The sequence below is a fragment of the Chrysochloris asiatica genome, unplaced genomic scaffold (assembly GCF_000296735.1).
Source record: "Chrysochloris asiatica unplaced genomic scaffold, ChrAsi1.0 scaffold00060, whole genome shotgun sequence".
NCBI classification, from domain to species: Eukaryota; Metazoa; Chordata; class Mammalia; order Afrosoricida; family Chrysochloridae; genus Chrysochloris; species Chrysochloris asiatica.
This window is the reverse complement of record NW_006408578.1, coordinates 13,403,347-13,426,679: the sequence shown is the minus strand read 5'-3', so window position 1 is coordinate 13,426,679 and position 23,333 is coordinate 13,403,347. Positions and strand designations below refer to the sequence as shown.

Genomic DNA, 23,333 nt, shown 5'->3' with positions numbered 1-23,333 from the left:
ACTTCAATCTTTTCTCCATTGATAAGAATGTTGTTTACTGGTTCAGTGGTGAGGATTTTTGTTTTCTTTACATTGAGATGTAATCCATACTGAAGACTGTGCTCTTTGATCTTCACCAGTAACTGCTTAAGTCCTCTTCACTTTCAGCAAGCAAGTCTGTATCATCTGCATATCGCAAGTTGTCAGTGAGTCTTCCTCCAATCCTGATGCCATGTTTTTCTTCATAGAACCCAGCTTCTCAGATTACTTGCTCAGCATACAGGTTGAATAGTATGGTGAAAGAATACAACCTTGTTGCACACCTTTCTTAATTTTGAACCATTCAGTGTTCCCATGTTCTGTTTGAACAACTGCCTCTTGGTCCAGGTACAGATTCCTCATGAGCACAATGAAGTGTTCTGGAATATTAATACTTTGCAATGTTGTTCATAGCCTGTCATGATCCACACAATCAAAGACCTTTGCGTAGTCAATAAAGCACAGGCAAACATCTTGCTGATATTCTCTGCTTTCAGCCAACACCCATCGGACATCAACAATGGTATCCATGGCCTCTTGTGAATCCAGCTTGAACCTCTGGAAGTTCTCTGTCAATGTATGCTTGCAGCCTTTTCTGTATTACCTTTAGTAAAACTTTACTCTCATGGGAGATCAAAGAGACTGTCCGAAGATTTCCAAATTCCGCTGGGTCACTTCTCTTTGGAATGGGCACACATTAGTCGGCCAGATAGTTGTCTTCCAAATTTCTTGGCAGAGATGAGTGAGTACTTCCTGTGCCGTCTCACTTTCTTGAAAGATTTCAATTTTTATCCCATCAATTCCTGGTGCCTTGTTCTTTGCCAGTTCCTTCAATGCACCTTGGACTTCCTCCTTCAGTATCATTGGCTCTTGATCATATGCTACCTCTTGAAACGGTTGAACATTAACCATTTCCTTTTGGTACAGTGACTCTGTGTATTCCTTCCAACTTCTCTTGATGCTTTCTACATCATTCAGTAATTTGCCCAGAGAATCTTTCAATAACGAAAGTCAAGGCTTGAATTTTTTTCTTCAGTTCCCCCAGCTTGAGAAATGCTGAGCGTGTTCTTCCTTTTTGGTTTTCTGACCCCAGATGTTTGCACATTTTGTTGTAATATTTGGCTTTATCTTCTTGAGCTGATCTTTGAAATTTTCTGTTCAGCTTTTGGACCTCCTCGTTTCTTCCATTTGTTAGCATCTCTATGCTGGAGAACAAGTTTCGGTGTCTCTTCTGACATCCATTTTGACCTTTCCTTCTTTCTTGTCTTCTTAATGACTTTTTGCTTTCTTCCTGGTTGATGTTCTTGATGTCATCCCACAACTTCTCATCTTTGGTCTTTAGTGTTTAATGTATCAAATCTGTTCTTTAGATGATCTCTAAATTCAGGTGGGATATATTCAATTTCATATTTGGTTCTCGTGGACTTGTTTTCATTTTCTTCAGCTTCAGTTTGAATTTGCATATCAGTAATTGATGGTCTGTTGCACAGTCTGCCCCTGGCCTAGTTTTGACTGATCATATGGAGCTTTTCCATCGTCTCTTTCCGCAGATGTAGTCAAATTGATTTCTATGTATTCCATATGGTAACGCCCATGTGTATACTCATCTTTTATGCTGTCTAAGAAGATATTTGAAATAAACAGATCATTGGTTTTGCATAATTCTATCATGCATTTTCTAGCATCATTTCTATCACCAAGGTCATATTTTCCAACTACTGATCCTTCTTCTTTGCTCCCAATCTTTATCTTCCAATCACCAGTAATGGATCAATACATCTTGATTGCATGTTTGATCAATTTCAGATTGCAGAAGTTGGTAGAATTCTTCTATTTCATCCTCACTGGCTTAAGTGGTTGGTGTGTAAATTTGAATAATAGTGGTATTAACTGGGCTTCCCTGTAGGCACATGGATATTATCCTATCACAGACAGCGTTGTACCTCATGACTGATCTGGATATGTTCCTTTTGAAAATGAATGCAACACCATTCCTCTTCAATTTGTCATTTCCGGCATAGTAAACCATGTGGTTGTCAGATTCAAAATGGCCAATACCAGTCCATTTCAGCTCACTAATGCCTAAGATACCGATGTTTATGCATTCCATTTCATTTTTGACAACTTCCAATTTTCCTAAATTCATACTTCGTACATTCCATGTTCCGATTTTCAATGGATGTTTACAAATGTTTCTCTTCATTTTGAGTTGTGCCCCATCAGCAAACGAAGGTCCTTTGGGCTTTTCTCCCACAGGCTTTACTCCATTCGCATCATCACAGCCAACTCTACTTTGAGGAGGCAGCTCTTTCCCAGTCACATTTTGAGTGCCTTCCAATCTGACAGGCTCATTTTCTGGCACTGTATCTGACAGTGTTTCTCTACTATCCATAAGGTTTTCAGTGACTAAATATTCGGAAGTAGTTCGTCACTCCTTCTTCCTAGTATTTCTTCAACTGGAAGCTCATCTGAAATCTGTCCACCATCGGTGACCCTGCTGGTATTTAAAATACTGGTTAGCATAGCTTTCAGAATCACAGCAACTCACAAGCCTCCACAGTACAACAAATTGACAGAGGAGTGGTGGATAAGCTATGCAAATGAAGTAGCTATAACCTATTATGCAAATGAAGCGATTGTGGCCTTCCTAGAAGGGACTGGTCACTTTGTGGCCCTGGTAGGTGGGTCATGCCTTAAAATTGATAAGGAGATTGCTTATATATGCAGTGAAATAACACAAGATAGCAGAAGGAAGAAAACAGGGGTAAAGGCATGCGAGGCAAGATGAGAAAAGACACAAAGGAGATACGGAACTTCCTAAAAGAACTGAAACACAGGTGAAGGGCTGTTAACAATGAAGATAACCAGAGCCCCATAGGTCAGTGGTGACAGCAGAACCCTGCTAGGCATGCAGGTAAGAGAGATAAACAAGCACACTACTACACTGGCTACAAGCTGGGTCAGTTAGCAGTCAAGATCAATGGCAGGAAGGACAAAGACAGGCCCATCTAGAGGGGGCCAAGAAGAGCTATGTCCTGAGAGACAAGAAGGAAGAGAGATGGGTAAGAGGGGAGAGAGAAGGGCCACAAGGAGCCCAAAGAGCTGAGGAGCGGGGAGGGATGTGCTCTCCACTTTAGGGGACCCTTCCAGATTTTGCCTGAGCCTGAGCCTGAGCCTGTTGATCCTGATCCTGAAGTGGGCTCTGATATTTCTCTTAGCTAAGTAAGGTCTGTGAGTTCTTTGTGGCCACTGCTGTAGAGAGGACAGCTGGTGTCACCACTGGTAAAGAGACTGGAGAGTAGGGGTGTGTCTGACCTCAAACCAGGGATCAATTACCCAATAAGCAAGGTAAGCACATGCTTAGGGTATCAACAAAACAGGGCACCCACTGTCCAATGCAGACACTTGTAGATACCAAGCAGACAAGACACATGGAAAAGCGAGTAGTTTAGTAGAAGGGAACTTACAGGGCACTCAATGAATTTGGTCACAAATCCAGTGTGTGAAATAAATTTCACACTGGATCATAAGAGCAACCACATGCAAGGCTGTTTAAGTTATGAGTCCTCTACCACTTCAACACCTTTGTTAACATCTGTCTCTTACGGTTCCGCTCCTGTGCAATTGAAACTTATCTGGATGGGTCTCCTTGTTGTTGAGTGCCTTCATGGCAGTTCTGACTCATAGTGACCCTGTATAGAGTTTCCAAGGAGCAAATGGTGAGTTTGAACCACTGACCTTGTAGTCCAAAGCAACCTTTTGACCCAGTGCTTTATCCCACAGTGCCATACCAGGATACTAGGACTGGGTGGGTCTCTTAGAAGTATATTATTTCTAATAAACAGGTGGGCATGGGCTGTCAAATCTAACTCTTGTTAATTCACCCAATATGCAACTGGAGTCTAAATGAACACTTATCAGACCAGGGTAGATTATATTAATAATAGGTTTCTGTTCCATTTTGAGAGTTGTCTTGTACATCCATGTTTACTGATGCAGCAGTTCCAGCCAGGGGGCCAGCAATGCTTTTTACCATGATACAAACACAAGGGTCTGCTCTTGCTCAGATCCTGGTACACAACCAATGGGAACTCCTGTCCCAGATAACTTGCAAAATCGAGAGAACAAGACAACCACTGCAATGAATTCAATTAAGTTACTTTTTAACTGTATAGCACTTATGTACAGAGTTTTGTCCTACATTTTGTAAATGATATTTATAACTTTAAGGAGCTCTGGTAGCGTAGTGGTTATGAGTTGGGCTGCTAACCTCAAGTTCAGCAGTTCAAAACTTCCAGCCATTCCATGGGAGAAAGATGAGGCTTTCTTCTCCCGTAAAGATTTACAACCTGCGAAACCCTATGTAGGATCGCTATGAGTCGGCACCAACTCCACGGCACACCACCACCACCATTTATAATTTTAACTTTAAAACATGTTTGGCATGCATGTGGATGCAATCTAGCATATATTTAATGTAATACCTGTTGTTGTTAATTACCATAGAGTCCGTTTAGACCTATAGCAACCCTGTATAAGGTTTCTAAGGAGTGACTAGTGAGCTTGAACCATTGGTCTTGTAGTTCAAACTGACTCTGCAGTCCAGCACATTAACCCACAGAACTATACCAGGACTCCAATAGCAGAAATTTTATTTTGTAGAATATGTGGGATATTCTTTTTTGTAGATGTGATATTGTTGGTGCTGTCATTAGGTGCCATCAAATTGGTTCCAATTCAGTAACCCACACTGTATAGGGTTTATGAGACTGTTTATCTTTATGTGAGCACAAAGTCTCATCTTTCCTGTAGAGTGGGTGGGGGGTTTGAACCGCCAAAACTCACACCCACTAAAAATTTTATAATCCAGTTCATCTCATTTCACTAAAATGGCATTTGCTACTTTTGTGTTCAATCACTAATAGTATTTTGTTGTTGTTGTTGTTAAATGTCATCAAGCCAGTTCCAATTCATAGCAACCCTGTATAGGGTTTCCAAGGAATGGTTGGTGAGGTTGAACCATTGACCTTGTGGTGCAAATTGACTTTGCTGCTCAGTGCTTTATTCTATATTCCTGCACCAGAACTCCACTAATAGTATGTTGTTGCTGTTGTTAAGTACCAGGGAGTCGGTTCCAACTCACCGTAACTCTGTATAGGGTTTCCAATGAGCAGCTGGTGATCTTGAACCACCAACCTTGCGGTTCAAACTGACCTTGCAGTCCAATGCATTATACCATAGCACCACACCACAACTCCTAATAGTATGCTGCTGCTGCTGTGTGCCGTGGAGTCGGTTCCGACTCATAGTGACCCTGTACAGGCTTCTGAGGCTGTAAATCTTTATGGGAACAGAAAGCCTCATCTTTCTCCCACAGAACAGCTGGTTGTTTCGAACTGCTGACCTTGCGGTTCGCAGCCCTATTCGTAACCACTATGCTACCAGAGCTCCTTCCCTAATAGTATAGTGACAATTAAAAGAAGTCACTTTATAGATAGCTAAGACACACATCCACACATACATGTATGTATATAGCTCACATATCCTGTTTGAATGTGTGAGGAAGCAGGTGAGGGGGCACCACAGATTATCAGTGCTCTGGGCCCTGTCTCCACCTCATAGGAATCAGCTTTGAATTGCACCTGGACTGATCTTATCACTAAGGAATCTAGACAAATGCTTATGCTCCTACTCCTAGATTATAGCATGCAATGCATTTTAATCACTTCAAATGTGCTAACAGACTCCTTTACTTAACTACTATTAAAAATCAATTATATGTATTTAATCTTTTTTACATTATGGTACAATCCAAGTAGACTGTTGAATTACTCTGTAACTACAGCTTAAGCACTGGACTGGTAACCATAAGGTTGGTGGCTCAAACCCACCAGCTGCTCTCGGAAACCCTCTACAGGGTCAACAACAACAGTTCAATACCAGCACCCATTTTTATTTTATTCTCATTTTTTTTGTTATAGCTGTTTTTATCTTTGTTGTTGTTACATGCCAGTGAGCCAGTTCTGACTTATAATGACCCTGTATAGGGTTTCCAAGGAGTAACTGGTAGGTTTGAACTTCTTACCTTGTGGTTAGCAGTCCAGTGCTTATCTTCCAGCACCACACTAGGACTCTGCTCTTACCTACAGATATGATCTAAAGTAAATCATGAGTACAATTTCCCAAGGCACCCTTATACATGATGATTGTAAATAAATATCGCAATAAAAATGTTGGTATCATATGTGGCACTGTAGGATACACACTAGACTAGTAACTGTAAGGTCGGCAGTTCATACCCATTAGCTGCTCTCAGAAAACACCCTATACAGGGTCAATATGAGTCAGGACTGATTTGACAGCACACAACAACAAGAATTCATTATCAAGATCTTATTTTCATTTTATTCTAATTTTAAAATGTTTTTATCTTTAGAAGCTATATGAAGTAAACCATGAGTCCAATTTCCCAAAGCACACCTTAGTCATGTTATTATAAACAAATATTGCTATAGAAATGGCGGCTGCATATGTGGCACTGTAGGATAAGCACTAGACTACTCACTACAAGGTTGTGAGCTGCTCCTAGGAAACCAACTGTGAATCACTATGAATCAGAACAGACTCAACTGTACTTAACAACAATATAAACACACTTCATGAAAATAGTATAAATATACACTATGGAAAACGTACACCATGAAAAGCAGTACATATTTGTTTACTTGTACACGAACAAAAGTAGTTCTGGTGTGGTGCTGTGGGTGAAGGCGCTGCACTACAAAGTCAGTTTGAACTGAACAGTTGGTGGTTCAAGCTCATCAGCTGCTCCTTGGAAACCCTGTATGAGGTTGCTATGGGTTGAAACCAATTCCATGGCATTTAACAACAGCAAACATTAGAAAAAACAAATCTGAATAGTATAAAAACAAATTAAGTGGGGCAATACCTAAAACGTTAAAAGTGAAAACGCAAATTTCAATTATGTACATTTGTGGGCCAATAATACTGTTGCAATGATACTGTGTGGACATTTTAATGAACAAATTTTCAGAACATTGATAATTTATTAAACTTAATTACATGATATAAAAATGACAGCAAAAGCAGTTAAAAATTTTTCTTACCAAGAAATCAAGCTCCTCATTTAGACTGTGATACTTATTTAGTTTGGCTCCCAAGAGGATAGGCACATCATTAATATTCTTGACTTCATTTGCATCAATGTCTGTGGCCTGAGACGAGATATATTTATGCTCAGTTTTGATAGTTTCACACTCCTGTAGATATTTAACAATACATAGTATATTAGTCTAGGAACTCTGAGAGTTCTTCAGTGGTAAGAATAATATACATGTAGAACTTAGACCGAGAACTAATCACCTGGACTCTCTATAAGTAGCCTCATTATACAAGTAAGGTTTATCTATTACAATTTTCCTAGTTAGAGATTCTAACTAGCCAAATAAAATATTCACACATACTTAAAATTTGGGAATTATCTATATAGATTTTATATTAATTTATTATAGCAGCATATTCTGAAGCGTAGTGATTACAGATTGGGCTAACCTCAAGATCAGCAGTTTGAAACTACCAGTGGTTCCATGGCAGAAAGATGAAGCTTTCTGGTCCCATAAAGATTTACAGCCTTGGAAACCCCTATACGGGGTTGTTGAGTCAGAACTGATTCCATGGCACACAACCACTACCACCACCAAAGGAACAAATACAAAATTTTCTCCTGAATTAAAACACCATAAAAAGTACCCATTTGACCTAGCTTGGATGGCTAGCTGACCAGAACTTGACCAGATGAAGATAAAGAAGTCTGATACAGGGAGCGAGAGTAAATTGCTACAATTTGATAAGCTGAAAGGAAAAGATGATTCATATTAAGGATCAAGCTTGATTGATAAGGACAGCTAACTTAGACATTGGCTATCAAAAATAGGGAGGCTAAAAAAGGCACGAAGTGGCTGGCTTACAAGCTTTCATGAGTGTGTTTAGCTTCCAAACGAAATGGGTAAGGTAGGATCCCCACCGAATATGACTCCCCTTTTCCAAATGGATCTGGTGAAAGGGGATAGGGATGATGGTGATAAGATTTTATGATTCAATTGTGAGTACTGTTATCAGGACTAATGGTGACTGTCACAACTGTAAATGTAGAAGATGTGTAACTAAAAGAGGGAAGCAGTTAATGTTTCATTTCAGGAACACAGGATCCTAGAACCATCAAGAGGGAAGAGCACGAGTAGAGTGTGGGATTCTAACCAGAAAGGCAGCGACAGCAGAGATGGCGGCAGAGGCAAAGGCATACAGAGAGAGAGCAGCTGAGGACTCTAGGCCCATGGACTGAAAAAGGCTGTGTGCCTGTGGGCAGGAGGCAGGCTTGTAAAATGTGTCCTTTTGGACATTTAAATGAGTATGTATTTTTTGTTTTGTAGGTATACAGTCAAAAAAAGGGGGGGGGGCAGGGACCAGAGATAAATACTGTTAACTGACAGTGCTTGGGTGGGGGGGATTGTAAATCATTGCAATGAAACAAAATATGATTTATTGAATGTAAAACTGATAATCTGCCTTGTAAACCTCATTCACAATAAAAACTTTTTTTTTTAAAATAAGGTTTTTATTATGGATTTACAGGGCAGATCATCAGTTTTACATTCAACAAATCATATACTTTGTTTCATTATAATGATTATAATCCCCTCCATGTACCATCGGTTAACAGTATTTCTCTCTATTCCTTTTAGCTTTTTTAAAAAACAAACAAACACACACTCAGGCATATATAATAATTTAGACCACCAAAGGGCACATTCTGCAAGTCTGCCTCCTGGCCACCAGCTCTTAGTTTCTCTCTTCCCATGAATCTAGAGTCCTCAGCCATTCCCCTCTCCATGCCCCTATCTCTGCCTCTGTCTCAGGCGTCACTGCTTCTCTAGATAAGATCCCGCATTCTGCTTGTGCTCTTCTCCCTTGATGGTCCTAGGGTCCTCTGTTTCTGGGCTGTAAGATTAACCACTCCCCTGTTTTTGTTACAAAACTTCTACCTTTACAATTATGACAGTGGCAATTAGCTATGGTAACAGTTATTCACTATTGAATCATACGAATCTTATCACCAGACCCATCTAGACAAGATGAAATCTATTCAGTGGGGGCTCTTTCCCCCCACTCCCCCAACACACTCTTAAACTAAACTCCCTCTTGAAACCTTGTAAGCCAGTCACTTTGTGCCTTTACCACCCCCTCATTTTAGGTAGCCAATGCCTAAGTTGCCCGTCCGTATCTACCCTGTGCAAAGAGGGGATAGCATTGATACTTGATGTGAAGACTCCTTCCGTCTCTGTTGGTAGAGTTACTACCTCCATAAGTATAAGGAGCTCTGGTACCATAGTGGTTACAAGACGGGCTGCCAACCTCAAAGTCAACAGTTCGAAATTACCTGTGGTTCTGTGGAAGAAAGATGAGGCATTCTGCTCCCATAAAGATTTACATACAGCCTTAGAAATCCTATGCAGGGTCACTATGAGTCAGAACCGACTCCATGGTACTTACCAACAACAACACCTATATAAGTATAGGTCAGGTTCATCAAATTGTGACAATTTACCCTTGTTTCCTTTATCCCCCCCCCACCCCCCCAATTTTTTTTTGTTATCTTCCTCTAGTTGGGTTCTGATTATCAAGCTATCCAAGTCAAATGGGTACTATTTACAACTTTGGATGTTCTTGTGCATCTCCCCTCACTTCATATCAGCTGGGTGCTTCACTCTCAGCTCTAGCCCTCTGTGGCTATGTTCTTGTCCATAGGCTCAAGTGTCCCCAGGTCTTACCACACTTTGGGCCAACCAACCCTTCCTGTTCTCTCTCTCATCTCCAAGTCAACAGAAGTCAACGGACTAGGGTTGAACTCAGCCCATTTATTCATTGCTGCCTTTCCCCCTCTTCCACTCACCAGTAGACCAATGTGGTTGCCAGAAAGCTTACAAGCCTGTTCATTTGTTCCCTTTGAGTTTCAAGTCTTAGAGGGGAATTTGTCCCGAAGAAACCAGATTGCTTGCCTTGATGGCTTCCTGGCAAACAACTTGCTTATTCTTGTAGTAGCCAGTCATACTGACATATTTATTTTGGGTTTTTCCTGATGATCTTTCTTTGAAGATGTATCTTCTGTTGCTCTAGCTCTTCCAGGCTGGTCTGCTTGTCCTTGTTAGTGGGTATGTCCCACCTCATAAGGTTCTGGATGGGATTCAGGATTCCACTTAAGGTCCTATACTCTGCTAAGGTTTTGCAAAAGGCCTATGTCATTGTGTAAGTTCTAGAACCCCTTTTAGGTATTCCAACAATAAAAAAACTTTTAATAAACAAAACAAAATACCATAAAAAGACAAAGCTAACCTTAATGGCAACACAGGAATTTGAAATTCAATAAATAAGGGTTACTTTATATATGTTTTACCATCCTTTAGGAACTGTTTGTTGTTGTTGGTAGGTGCCCTGGAATTGGTTCAGCTGATCGTAACCCTTTGCACAACAGAATGAAACACAGCCCCGTCCTGTGCCATCCTCACAATTGTTATGTTCGAACCCATTGTTGTTGCCACTGTGCCAATCCATCTCTTTGGAGGTCTTCCTCTTTTGGCTGACCCTCCACTTTTCCAAGCATGATGTCCTTCTCCAGGACATGTCCAAAGTATGAGAGATGAGGTCACACCATCCTTGTTTCAAAGGAGAATGTTAGCTGCATTTCTCTCAGCACAGGTTTGTTTGTTCTTCTGATAGCCCATAGTACTTTTAATAATCGTCAACACCATAATTCAAATGCATCGATTCTTCTATGGTCTTCCTTAGTCACTGTTCAACTTTCACATTCATATGTTGTTGCTGTTAAGTGCTGTTGAGTCGGCTCCAACCCATAGTAACCCTGTACAGGGTTTCCAAGGAGCAGCTTGGTGAGCTTGAACTGCCAACCTTGTGGTTCAGAACGATTTTGCAGTCCAGTGCATTAACCAACAGTGCCACATCAGGACTCTTCATATGCATATGAGGTTACTGACTTGGGTCAGGCACACCTTAGTCCTCAAATTGACATCTTTGCTCTTGAACACTTTAAAGAGGTCTTGTGTAGCAGATTTGATGAATGCAATATGTCTTTTGATTTCTTTACTGCTGCTTCCATGAGTACTGATTGTGCATAGAAGCACAATGAAGTGTTTGACAACTTCGATCTTTTCTCTGTTTATCATGATGTTATTTATTGGTCCATTTGTAAGGATTTTTGTTTTTATATTGAGATGGAATCTACACTGAAGGCTGTAGTCATTGATCTTCAACAGTTTTAAGTCCTCTTCACTTTCAGCAAAAAAGGTGTGTCATCTGCATACAGACTGAATAAGTATTGTGAAAGGATACAACCCTGTGTATACTTTTCCTGATTTTTAAACCCCTTTTCCTGTTAGAACATCTGTTTCTTAATTTATATGAAGGTGTCTCATAAGCATAATTAAATGTTTTAGAATACCCAGTCTTTGAAATGTTATCCATAGTTTGTTATGATCCACATTGTTGAATGCTTTTTCAAAGTCAATAAAGCACAAGTAAACAGTTTCTGTTACTCTTTGCTTTCAAGAAGATTCATTGGACACCAGCAATGATATACCTAGTTCTACACCCTCTTGTGAATCCAGCTTGAATTTCTGGCAGCTCCTTATCGATGCACTGCTGCAACCTTATAAAAATTATCTTCAGAAAACTTTCACTTGATATTAATGATATGGTTCAATGATTTCCAAATTCTATTGGGTCACCTTTCTTTGGAATGAGTGCAAATATGGCTCTTCCAATCAGTTGGATAGGTCTCCCAAATTTCTTGACATACATATTGTTGAGCATCTCAAGTGCTGCATCAGTTTGTTGAAACATTTCAAACTGTATGCTATCAAATCCTGGAAGCTCATTAGTCACCAGTGCCTTCAGTTCAGCTTGAACTTCTTCCTTCAATACCATCAATTCTTGATCATATAGTACCTCCTGCAATGATTGAACACCAATTTTTTGGTACAGTAACTGTGTATTAATTTCACCTTCATTTGATGCTTCCTGCATCATTCAATCTTTTGTTCCTAGTATCCTTCAGTATTTCCAATAGAGGCTTGAATTTTTTTCTTTAGTTCTTTAAGCTTCAGAAATGCTGAGTGTGTTCTTCCCTTTTAGTTTACTAATTCCAGGTCTTTAAACACTTCATTATAATACTTGACTTTGTCTTCTCGAGTTGCCCTTTGTAATATTCTGTTCAGCTCCCCTACTTTATCTTTTCTTCCATTTGCTTTAGCTTTTCAACCTTCAAGAGAAAGTTTCAGAGTTACTTCTGATATCCATTTTGGTCTTTTCTTTCTTTCATGTCTTTTTAATGACTTTTTGCTTTCATCATGTATGGTATTCTTGATGTCATCTCACAACTCTTCTGGTCTCAAAAGCAGATTTGATGCACTAATGAACAAAGATCTCTTAAGAATGCTGTTGTTATTAAGTGTCTGAGTTGATTCTGACTTACAGTGATCCTCTATAGGGTTTCTGAAGAGCTGATGAGTTTGAACCACGTACCTTGTTGTTAGCTGATCAGAATTTATCCTATAGCACAATACCAGGACCAACTCCTTTAAAGTAGTAGATTTCTAAGAACAGGGTTGTTCCCATATCTTTATCAATGAAAAAAATGTGTAAATGTCTGCCAAAGCATGATTATATCATCCATGATTAAATTATTTCCATGGTTTAGAAGTTATTCTAAGACCTTTCTGTAAAACTTAAAAAGATCTTGTGATTTATATGGAAATAAGTAAAAACTGTCAATAAAAAATGCAAACATATATACATACATATCATTTGGACTCCTGGTATGGCACTGTAAGATCAACACTGGACTGCGAACCACAAGGTCAGCAGTTCAAACCTACCAGTTGCTCTTTGGAAACCCTATACAGGGAAACCCTAAACCCTGAACAGCACTTAACAACAACAATGTATATCGTTAGAAAACTTTTAGTACTGTACTTGATAAAATGATCAAAAGACCTAGCTACAACCGTACAGAGAACTGCCAGAGGTTCAAGTTAGATTCAGATGAAGATGTGGAATGAGGGACATCATTGGTGACATCTAATGAATCTTGGCTGAAAGCAGAGAACACCAGAAAGATACCTGTACTTTATTGACTACACAATGGCTTTCGATTGTGTGGATTATGACAAGCTATGGACAACTGCCAGGGGCCATGATGGCTCTGATAACAAATACATTGCAACAACACAGACCAGTGAGAGACCCTATGCATGAAGAAAGTCCACTGTACTGCAGAGCAGCAACGGATGCCTCGTTGATTTGGCAGAGCCTCAACAGGAGATTTCATGCGGGGACCTTGCTGGCTTTGTAGTTTCATTTTAATTCTATCATTTTAATAAGTATCAAAGTTATAAGTAATCAGTATTATACTTATTATTCTGATTTAAGAAATATACATATTTTTGATTTTTATAGTTTGATAATCAGACATTTTAAAGCAGTTGAAACAACTGCCAGTATAGAGTTGAGATCATAATCTAGCACCTGTTTTATTTAAAAAATAAAGGAGAGGGAAATGGCAGAGGCCATGTCACCAAGGGGCAGAGTGGCGGAGGACCCTAAGCATGAAGGGCTCATTGTTAAGCAAGGCCACAATGGGTCTCCCCTTGGAAGGCAAGGCCCCAGGAGGGATCTCATGTGGGGACTCTGCAGTTTCTGTCTCTTTGTTTTAATCAGCTTATTTTTAATTTTCTTGATTCTATAATAAAAGTTTTCAGTAGAATCTTAGTAAGAATTATATTAGAGATTTGAAACTTGTTTTTAGGCACCTTCACATCATATTCAATCATGTGTAGTCCTAAAGAATGCTTTTCACACTAACAATAAATTTCATCACTAGGAAAAACCAGCTAAAGTTTTTGCCAGTCCAGGCTTAAGATTACATTCAACATTCTGTGTAGTTTCGATCAGGGACATCAAGACCTCTAGAAAATTAGCTAAAAATGCAATTTAGGGCTAAGGGAATAGTAATAGATCATAAGCAGAAATTTAACTAGATTTTTGTATAGAGAAGTTTTTATAAGGAAGTTGTTCCGTTTCTTCTTAACTACAAAACTTTAAATGCTTCTGGTTTTTCTTGTTTAATCAATCATGAGAAACAACTGTGTTGTCAGTTACCATAGCAAATAATGTTTAGGTACATGGTGTGATTAATGAATCTATGGAAAATAATAGGTGAAGGTAGAAATAGGAGTTAAGATTTAGAATTATGTTTTAAGATTAACGTGACATTTTAAGAACAATGAGGTTTGCTTACAGAAATCAGATATTGTCTAACTGTGTAAAAGGGAACAAGGAAGATTTTGATGCTCTTGATGCTCTATATTGAAATGATAAATATGTATGATTTAGACCACTACTTTGAAAAGAAAGATTAATAGATTGATGGTATAGAGTAGTATAAAAGCTGTTTGAGAATCTGAAATTCAAAAGAGGAGAAATAAAATGAGAGGAGAAGACTCACCATTCATCGAGACCTATTGATTCTGTGAGCTTCATTTCTTCACGGATGCCATACCTCTCTCTAAGGAACCCCCAATAAGATTGTCAGGGCTGGCCCCCGACAGACAACATTGCTAAGAATGAGTATTCTGGAACACTTACTTGTGCTTATGAGGAACCTGTACATAGTATAAAAGGCAGTTGTTAGAATAAGACATGGAATCACTGAAAGTTGTGTTCCAGGGTTGTACTTTTTCGCATTACTTATTCAGTCTGTATGCTGAACACATACATAATCTGAGAAGCTCGATTATATGAACAAGAACATAGCGTCATTGGAGGAAGACTCATTAACAACCTGTGATATGTAGATGATACGATCTTGCTTGCTGGAAGAGACAATGACTTAAAATACTTTCTGATGAAGATCAAAGACCATAGCCTTCGGTATGGGTTGCACCTTCATGTAAAGAAAATGTCCTCACCACTGAACCAATAAATAACATCAAGATAAATGGAGAAAAGATTGAAGTTACCAAAGACCATCAACACTAATGGAAGCAGCAGTAAAGATAACAAACAATGTATTCCATTAGGAAAATCTGCTGCACAAGACCTCTTTAAAGTGTTGGCAAGCAATGACGTCAGTTTGAGGACTAAAGTGTGCCTGACCCAAGCCATGGTATTTTCAATAACCCCATATGCATGTGAAATTGGAAGACCATAGAAGAACTGATGCATTTGAGTTATGGTGTTGGAGGAGAATATTAAAAGTACCACAGACTGCTAAAAAGAACAAACTGATCTGTGTTGGAAGAAGTATAGCCAGAATGCTCCTTGGAAGCCAGGATGGCCAGACTTCATCTCTCATACTTCACACATATTATCAGGAGGGACCAGTCCCTGGAGAAGGATATCATGTTTGGTAAAGTGGAGGGTCAGAGAAAAAGAGGAAGACCCCCATCAAGATGGATTGGCCAAGTGGCAGCATCAATGGGCTCAAGCATATCAATTATTGTGACATTGGCACAGGACCGGGCAGTGTTCATTCTGTTGGGTATAGGGTTGGCACCAGCTCAATGGCACCTATGAGTTAGCACCAGCTCGATGGCACCTAACAATAACACCACTACAACTGTGCTCTATGCATTCCTATGCCTGAGTTCTCTTCCACTGATGGCTTTTTATGTTTTTACTGTGTACAATTAGAGAGGATGCATTCAAGTCCATCATTGAAAGGATGTGCCAGGCATATGCATGCGAAAGCTGGACAGTGGGTAAGGAAGACCGTATAAGAATTAATGCTTTGAGTTAGGGTATTGGAGGAGAATATTGAAAGTGCCATGGGTTGCCAAAAGAACCAATAGATCCATTTAGGAAGAAGTGCAGCCATAGTGCTCCTTGGAGGCCGAGATGGTCAAACTTCGTCTCTTGTACTTTGGACATGTTGTCAGGAGGGACCATTCGCTGGAGAAGGATGTCATGTTTGGTAAGGTAGAGAGAGGGTCAGAGAAAAAGAGGAAGACCCCCAATGAGATGGATTGGCCAAGTGGCAGCATTGATGGACTCAAGTGTGGCAACAGTGAGGTTGGCCCAGGATCAGACAGTGTTTCCTTCTGTTGTGCATAAGTTCGCTATGAGTCAGTACCGACTCGATGGCACCTAACAACAACAACAACAAACCATCTGGAATAAGTGTATGCTTCAGATGATCTTTAATGATAATAATTCATCTTTCATTTTAACCTTTGTGTCAGGTTTCCATGCTCCAATCTGTCAATCAGTTCAAAACCCACCCAACCATTACATAAAATATTATAAAAATTAAAAACTGAAGTGAGAATGTAAAATGAAAACTTATACACAGAGAAGTCCAAAGGTTGAAAGACTTATCTACTTGTGTTTTAACCAAACAAAACCATGTCACCCATTTCAAGTGACAAGATTCAGCTGAACTACAAAATTTAGAAATAGGTCCGCCCACATCTTCTACATACAATTCCCTTTCCTTCACAATGCACCCAGGAGAAGGTAGTGTGTACAAGACTGCTGCTGCTGGTGTTGGTCAGGATAAAAAAAGGAGAATTGTCATATTCTTTTATGAAAAATGTCTTTCAAAGTTGTCTGCTTTTAATTTTCCTTATTTTCATTACAACTGTTATCCAGAAGCTTAGAGGAAAAGTTTATCTACAGCAAAATTTGCAGATGTAAGTATTCCTTTTTCCTGAAGAATGTCACTGACCTTTTAATGCTTAGTGATTAAATTTTGCTGTTAATGGGTTATTGATCTTATAGCTCTTTTCTAAGTTAAGTTTCAGAAATGGGGTCCTAAAGGCGGCAATCTGGGATGCTCATTCCAACATCACTTCTCTATCACATAATCTAAGGAAGCCACTTTCCAAATGATAGTGAGACTTGTTTTGATCTAGGTCATTTGCAGAGTGCATAGTCCCAGCTGACAGTGACTGTACCACTTAGAGTGATAATCCCAGTGAGACTACCACCTGGTTATGATGTCCATTCGCCTCACAGATACAAAATTTCTTCTCTCTCTTTCCTCCCCCAGTTCCCCACCACCACCAAATAATAGAGATTCCTAGTATCCTTTAATAAGATAACAGAGCTATCCCCAACTCTGAAACCTAGAAGAAGAAGAAAAGTTGGAGTCATAAAGCCTGATATTAGTTAGCTTTAATAAACTTTTTTGTTGCTAATGATGATAAAGAAATCATAGAGCTAATAGCTAAAAACAATTAGCAAGCAATTTTTGCTACAAAACGAATCAGTGGTCCTAAATTCTATCACATAAAAATCAATCAAGAAACTATGGTCATATCATTTCATGAAACAACCAGGATTTGAAAAAATCAATGTCTTTATTCATCATGTGCTTAAATCAGTTCATAACAAAATTAAAAATTCATATCCATCTGACAAAGGGCAAGAAGATGTCTTCACGTATATTAAGGAGTGTTGTTGGTAAGTGCTGTCAAGTCAGCTCCAACTCATATCAACCCTATAAAGGGTTTCTGAGGAGCAGGTGGTAAGTTTGAGCCACCAAATTTGTGGTTTAAACAGACCTCAGGGTTGAGTGCTTATCCTACAGCACAACACTAGGACTCCATTAAGGATGTTGTTGTTGTTAAGTCCCGTCAAGTTGGCGTTTCCAAGGAGTGAGTAACTGGTGAGTTTGAACCCGCCTGCCTTGTAGTTCAAACCAACTTTGCAGTCCAGTGCATTAACCCACAGTGCCACACCAGGACTCACATATTAAGGATGTTGTTGTTGTTGTTAAGTGCCGTCGAGCCGGTTCCGACCCATAGCGACCCTGAATAGGGTTTCCAAGGAGTGGCTGGTGAGCTTGAACCGCAGACCTTGCAGTTCAAACAACTTTGCAGTCCAGTGCATTAACCCACAATGCCACACCAGGACATAGTAAATGCTAAACTTACCTCAAAAACTTGATCTTGAAAAGCTTTTTCATTAGCAATTAATTCTCTAATGGTTGTGATTCTGGCTTTATGTTTCAATAGCTAAGAAAAAAAGCATTTTATACTTTAGAAGAGAGAAAAAAAACTGTATTATATAAAATTTTAAATAAAATCATCCAACCATTCAGTTGTTAATAATGTTGCAACTAATAATGCTACAATTCCATATAGAAAGATTTTTATAAAACAATTTTGTCATTTGTATTCATATAATCTAAGCAATTTATTATATTTAAGCAATTTATAACTGTATTTATCCCATATTGTTCTATGATTAAAACTGGTAATAAGCATGACTAAGGCTTCTGTCTGCTCTGCTATGGGAGGAGGGTCAGGGGAGGCAGGAGAATGATAACAGCTCAGTGATGCCACTGATGTTGTTGTTAAGTATTACTGAGTTGGTTCTGACTCATAGCAACCCTGTGGGAGGTGTTTAAATCTTTGTGGTAGCATAAGAATGTAAAAACAAACTATTTTTCAGCAATCAGTTGTGCAATGCTAAATTGAAAAATATCATGTACCTTTTTATTTTTTTTGGTAGATGCATGAGATTCTCTAATACAGACTTACTAGTTATAAAACAAATCAAGTGTTGCTCTAAATAAGATGCATAGCAAGCTTACTTAGTTTGTAAAACAATTCTTAAAATATTTTAGAATTTTTTTCACAATTGGCTATTTTTCTGTTTTCATTCAAAATGTTATTATTTTTAGAATGAGGAGCAAATACAGTACCTCTTTATCTAAATTTTTCTTTTTAAGGAGGAAGCACTTCAATTTTTGCAGCACTGCATCACTAATTTTCTCACTGTCTTTGAAATGTTCAGCATCAGGATTGGTGAAGTCCTAAAGATAATAGTTTAAGAAACTAGATTAAAAGTTTCAATAAAGCTAAAAGGAAGGAGAAGAAAACATAAATATCTCTTTCATACTAAGTAAGCAAAACAAAGGAGGTAAAAGAATATTGAATTCAATTCTTTAATTATTTTTCACTTAATGAAAGATTATTGTGGAAAGGCTTCATACAGATTCATTTGTTTAGTAAATTGATATTGGGATAGATTAGTATAATTGTTGAAATGTTAATACCCATCTATGATAATTAAACATGCGAAGTGGTTACGAATTGGGCTGCTAATCTCACAGTTAGCAGTTCAAAACTAGCAGGGATTCCAAAGGAGAAAGATGAGGCTTTCTGTTCCTGTAATGATTTACAGCCTCGCAAACCCTATTCAGGGTCACTGTGATTCGGTACAGACCCCACGGCACAAGTACCACCACCAGATTCGTATGTATACCTTTCCCCTTCATCTAGTCAGTTTCCAAATCCACATTTTACACAAGTTGCTATTTCTCTAAATTAAAATTTACTCTATCACCAGAACAATCAGATATCATCAACAAAATGGAAACTCTAGTTATTTTAGGTACCCCACACGAAAGGCCCCTGGGTAGTGCAAACAGTTTGAGTTCAACTACGAACCTAAAGATTGGCAATTTAAGCCGACACATGAGTACTTCAGTGGGGAAAAAGGTCTGACAGTATGTTTCCATAAAGACCACTCACCAAGAAAATCCTATGCTTTTTATTTCTACTCTGTAACACCTGGGGTCACCATGAGTTAGAATCAACTGCCAGCAGCAGGTTTACCTAAACTAATACAGTACTTGTATCTATATAACCCAGGGGTCAACGTGCATGCACTGAAGTCAAGCTGCCTGGGTTTATATATGAGTTCTGCCTCTTAATCACATGTGAAATTTTGGACAAGTAACTCAACTAAGCCTCAGTTTGTTTTCCTGTGCTTAAAAAAAGACTAACACTAAGAATGATGTAAAAATTAAGTTAGAGAATTCACGAGCAGTAGTGTCAAAGAAAATCCAACAACCTCCAAGAAGAGGACAGGCAGTCAACAAGTTTTTGTTGAGAGCCTATATGTCCTAAGCCCAGCATTAGGTGCCGGTACAGGGCATACCGTGGTTCACAGTGCATACCAAATCTCTGATCTTGAAGGCTAATGTTCTAGTGGGGTAGGAAAGATATGAAAGCAAGTAAGACTTGTTGAGAATGGCATGAAATCTACAAAGAAGGCAGACTGCACCATTGAGAAGTCTGATAGAGAAGCAGCAGCTAGCAAACAAGTCAGAGAAAGAATAGCAGCTTCCACAGAGACAGGATAAAACAAAGCAAATGGTGAATAAATAAATGTTTGAAAGGGCAAAGTTGAGTAGAAAGCTTATAGCAAAGGATTCTGTGCCCATTCAGATTCAAGTATTTTAAAATAAACTTTAGGTAGATATAGGTTATAAGTGACATTGTATGTTCTCTGTGTGAACTGTTTAGTCCCGTTTCCAGCACCCAATAAATGCTAGATGTTCAGCAAATTGTAGGTAACAGAAAACAGAATTTGTGCTGGTTCAGGAACATCAGAAACCCAGGCCCCCAAATTCTAACTCTGGTGAGGGCACAGAAGAACAAATAAATGGGCAGTAATAGAAGGATGAGGATGAAAGAGCGAATTATGAGGATCTATGAAGTGTCATGCCCTCTAATGTGTTCTCACATCAAATGCAGTACTTGCATCCTCCCTGGGCCACCCCACTGCCAGAGAGCTGATTCAGACACATGTCGATCTTGCAAACCTTGCAGGCAGTAAATCTTTAAGGGAGCTTCATCTTTGTCCCTCTCAGTGGCTGGAGGGTTTGAACTTCCAACCTAGCAGTTAACAGTTCAGTGCTTATCCTACAGTGTCACACCAGAATTCCTATCCCAATTTAACATGAGAGAACATTGAGAAAGTTGTTACTTAATCAAGTTCATACAGCTGGGAAGTAATCTGACACTAAAGCTATTTTTAATCCTAGAGTACACAGCTCCACATTCCTCCCTCCAAAAACCTATACTTTAGATAAACAACTTCTTAAGAGTCAACAATAATAACATTCTATGGGAGAACGAGGGGGCTTTCTTGCTTCCATAAAGATTTACAGCCTCGGAAACCCTACACAGGGTCACTATGAATCGATGGCAGTTTGGTTTGGTCTGATGTTAGGGTAGTGGTTATTTAGGCGTCCTGGTATGACTCTGTAGGATAAGCACTACTGGACTGTTAACCACAGTGTTGGCAGTACAAACCCACTAGCCGCTCCTTGGAAATCCAATGTAGGGTCACTATGAGTCAAAACCAACTGGAGGGTACTTAACAACACTGTCCCCTCTAGGAATGGGCTTCCCTTGTTATGTTAATGAGACAGCATTAGATGGTGGTGGTGTGACCGCAGTCCAGTCAATTCCGACTCATAGTGACCTTGTATACATAGGTTATCTGAGGACCGGCTGGTAGGCTTGAACTGCTAACCTTGCAGTTAGCAGTCCAGTGCTTATCCTGCAGTGCCACCTCAGGAGTCCAGTGGTAATGGTGGTGGTGGTTGTGTGCGAAGGAGTCAGTTCCAAGTCACAGTGACCCTATATGGGTTTCCTAGGCTGTATACCTTTAATTTAGCAGAAAACCTCACCTTTCTCCCAAGGAGAGACTGGTAGATTCAAACTGCTGACCTTGAGGTTAGCAGGCCAATGCATAACCTACCACGCTATCAGAGCTCCTTAGGAACCATGGAACATGAATCTTCCACCAGAAACTCCTAATAGCAACAACTGAATGAGCTTAGTACCTGGCATGTGAGAAGTCCTACCATCAGAGTTAGCAGACTGTGAATTTTGGAGGCCAGCGTTCTTTTGTCATCTGGAAGACTCAGACTCTCTTCTTCACAATTCAGAAACAAATTAGAATGTATCCTCTTTGTATCCTACATGCACACAAATCAGATTTGTTACAATAAAGGCTAGACAACTAGGTTACCTTTAAGTAAAATACTAAATAAAAAACCCAAACCTTGAGCAGTGGTTCTCAAACTTTTTGAATTCAGGATTCTTTTATTTGTTGTTGTTATTAAGTGCCGTTGACCCTAAAAAGTTATTTATTTATGTGGGTTATATAAACTGATATTTAATATTTTTATACTAATTTGTTTAAATAATATTAAACACATTACATGTTAGATGGCAATTTTGTAGTAAAAAATTACCATTTTATTCAAAACAAAAAAATTTAAGTGATACTCATTTACATATTTGCAAATATTTTAAATTCTGGGTTAAGGCAAGCTGATTTTTCATATTGCTTTACACATTACATTAGCATAAAAGCAAATACATCATTATATATCACATAGCTTCTGGAAGACGCCTCTAAACATCTACAGAAGAATGAGAGTAGAAAAGGCAAATAATATCTTAATATTTTTATGAAAATAATTTTACCTCACATATACCACAGACTATACTTTGAGAGCACTAACCTAGGGTTCAAGAAAAGCAGATTAAAAGTAGATTAAATATGACTTGGAGGGCATTAAAAAATTTGATTGTAGTTTTGGTGTGGCACTATGGGTTAATGCGTTGGACTGCAAAGTCAGTTTGAACCACAAAGTCGGTGGTTCAAGCTCATGAGTCGCTCCTTGGAAATTCTATACAAGGTCGCTTTGGGTCGGAACCAACTCGATGGCACTTTACAACAACAACAAAATTTGTTTAGTCAAGCCAATACATTTTGCTGTTGTTTAAAAGAAAGTTCAAGAAACCAAAATAGTACATTGTGTTAAATTTCTGTATGAGAAATAAAACCAATTCAGTCAGAACCCACCAATTCAAAACTTGTCATGTTGTTGATTAGGAGAGCAATTTATGGTCATCCTCGCTTATCAGTGATTCTCAAAGTGTGACCCTAGACAAGTAGCATCAGCATTTCCTAAGAACTTGTTGGGAATTCTCAGGTCCCACCCCAGACCTACTGAACCCAAAACTGTGGGGGTAAGGCAGATTAAGGTCCAGGAATCTATGTTTTAGCAAGCTCTCCAGGGGATTCTGATGCCTCTTCAAGTTTGAGAACAACTGCTGTAGGTAATCTGTTCTTTGTTCTGGAGAAAAAAATCATAGAAAATTTTTCTAAACAGAGGGAACAATAAAATCGTTCTATCTATGTAGCTAAGAATTCTTAAGAATAGTAGAATTATTTATTTTAAAATAACACTTATGCCAATTATAGATTGACAAAGTAGGCCCTCAAAGGACACCTTCAACAAATAATATATGTAAGTGCCATGCCATTTGATAGTATTTGAAATCCTGACACAAAGTAAGAAGCATGGACAAGAAACATAAAGCCTCAGTCTTGGGTAAGACTAATCAGAT

At 38.9% G+C, this 23,333-nt stretch overlaps 1 protein-coding gene across 1 annotated transcript in view; it reads right to left on the bottom strand.

The window, feature by feature from the left end:
- CAGE1 (cancer antigen 1) overlaps window positions 1–23,333 on the bottom strand; it is a 72,241-nt gene that overhangs the window by 34,433 nt on the left and 14,475 nt on the right. Inside the window, 4 exon segments of the mRNA XM_006864132.1 lie at window positions 7,146–7,253; window positions 18,045–18,125; window positions 18,818–18,928; window positions 21,755–21,889. Coding sequence (XP_006864194.1) covers window positions 7,146–7,253; window positions 18,045–18,125; window positions 18,818–18,928; window positions 21,755–21,889 — 435 coding nt within the window.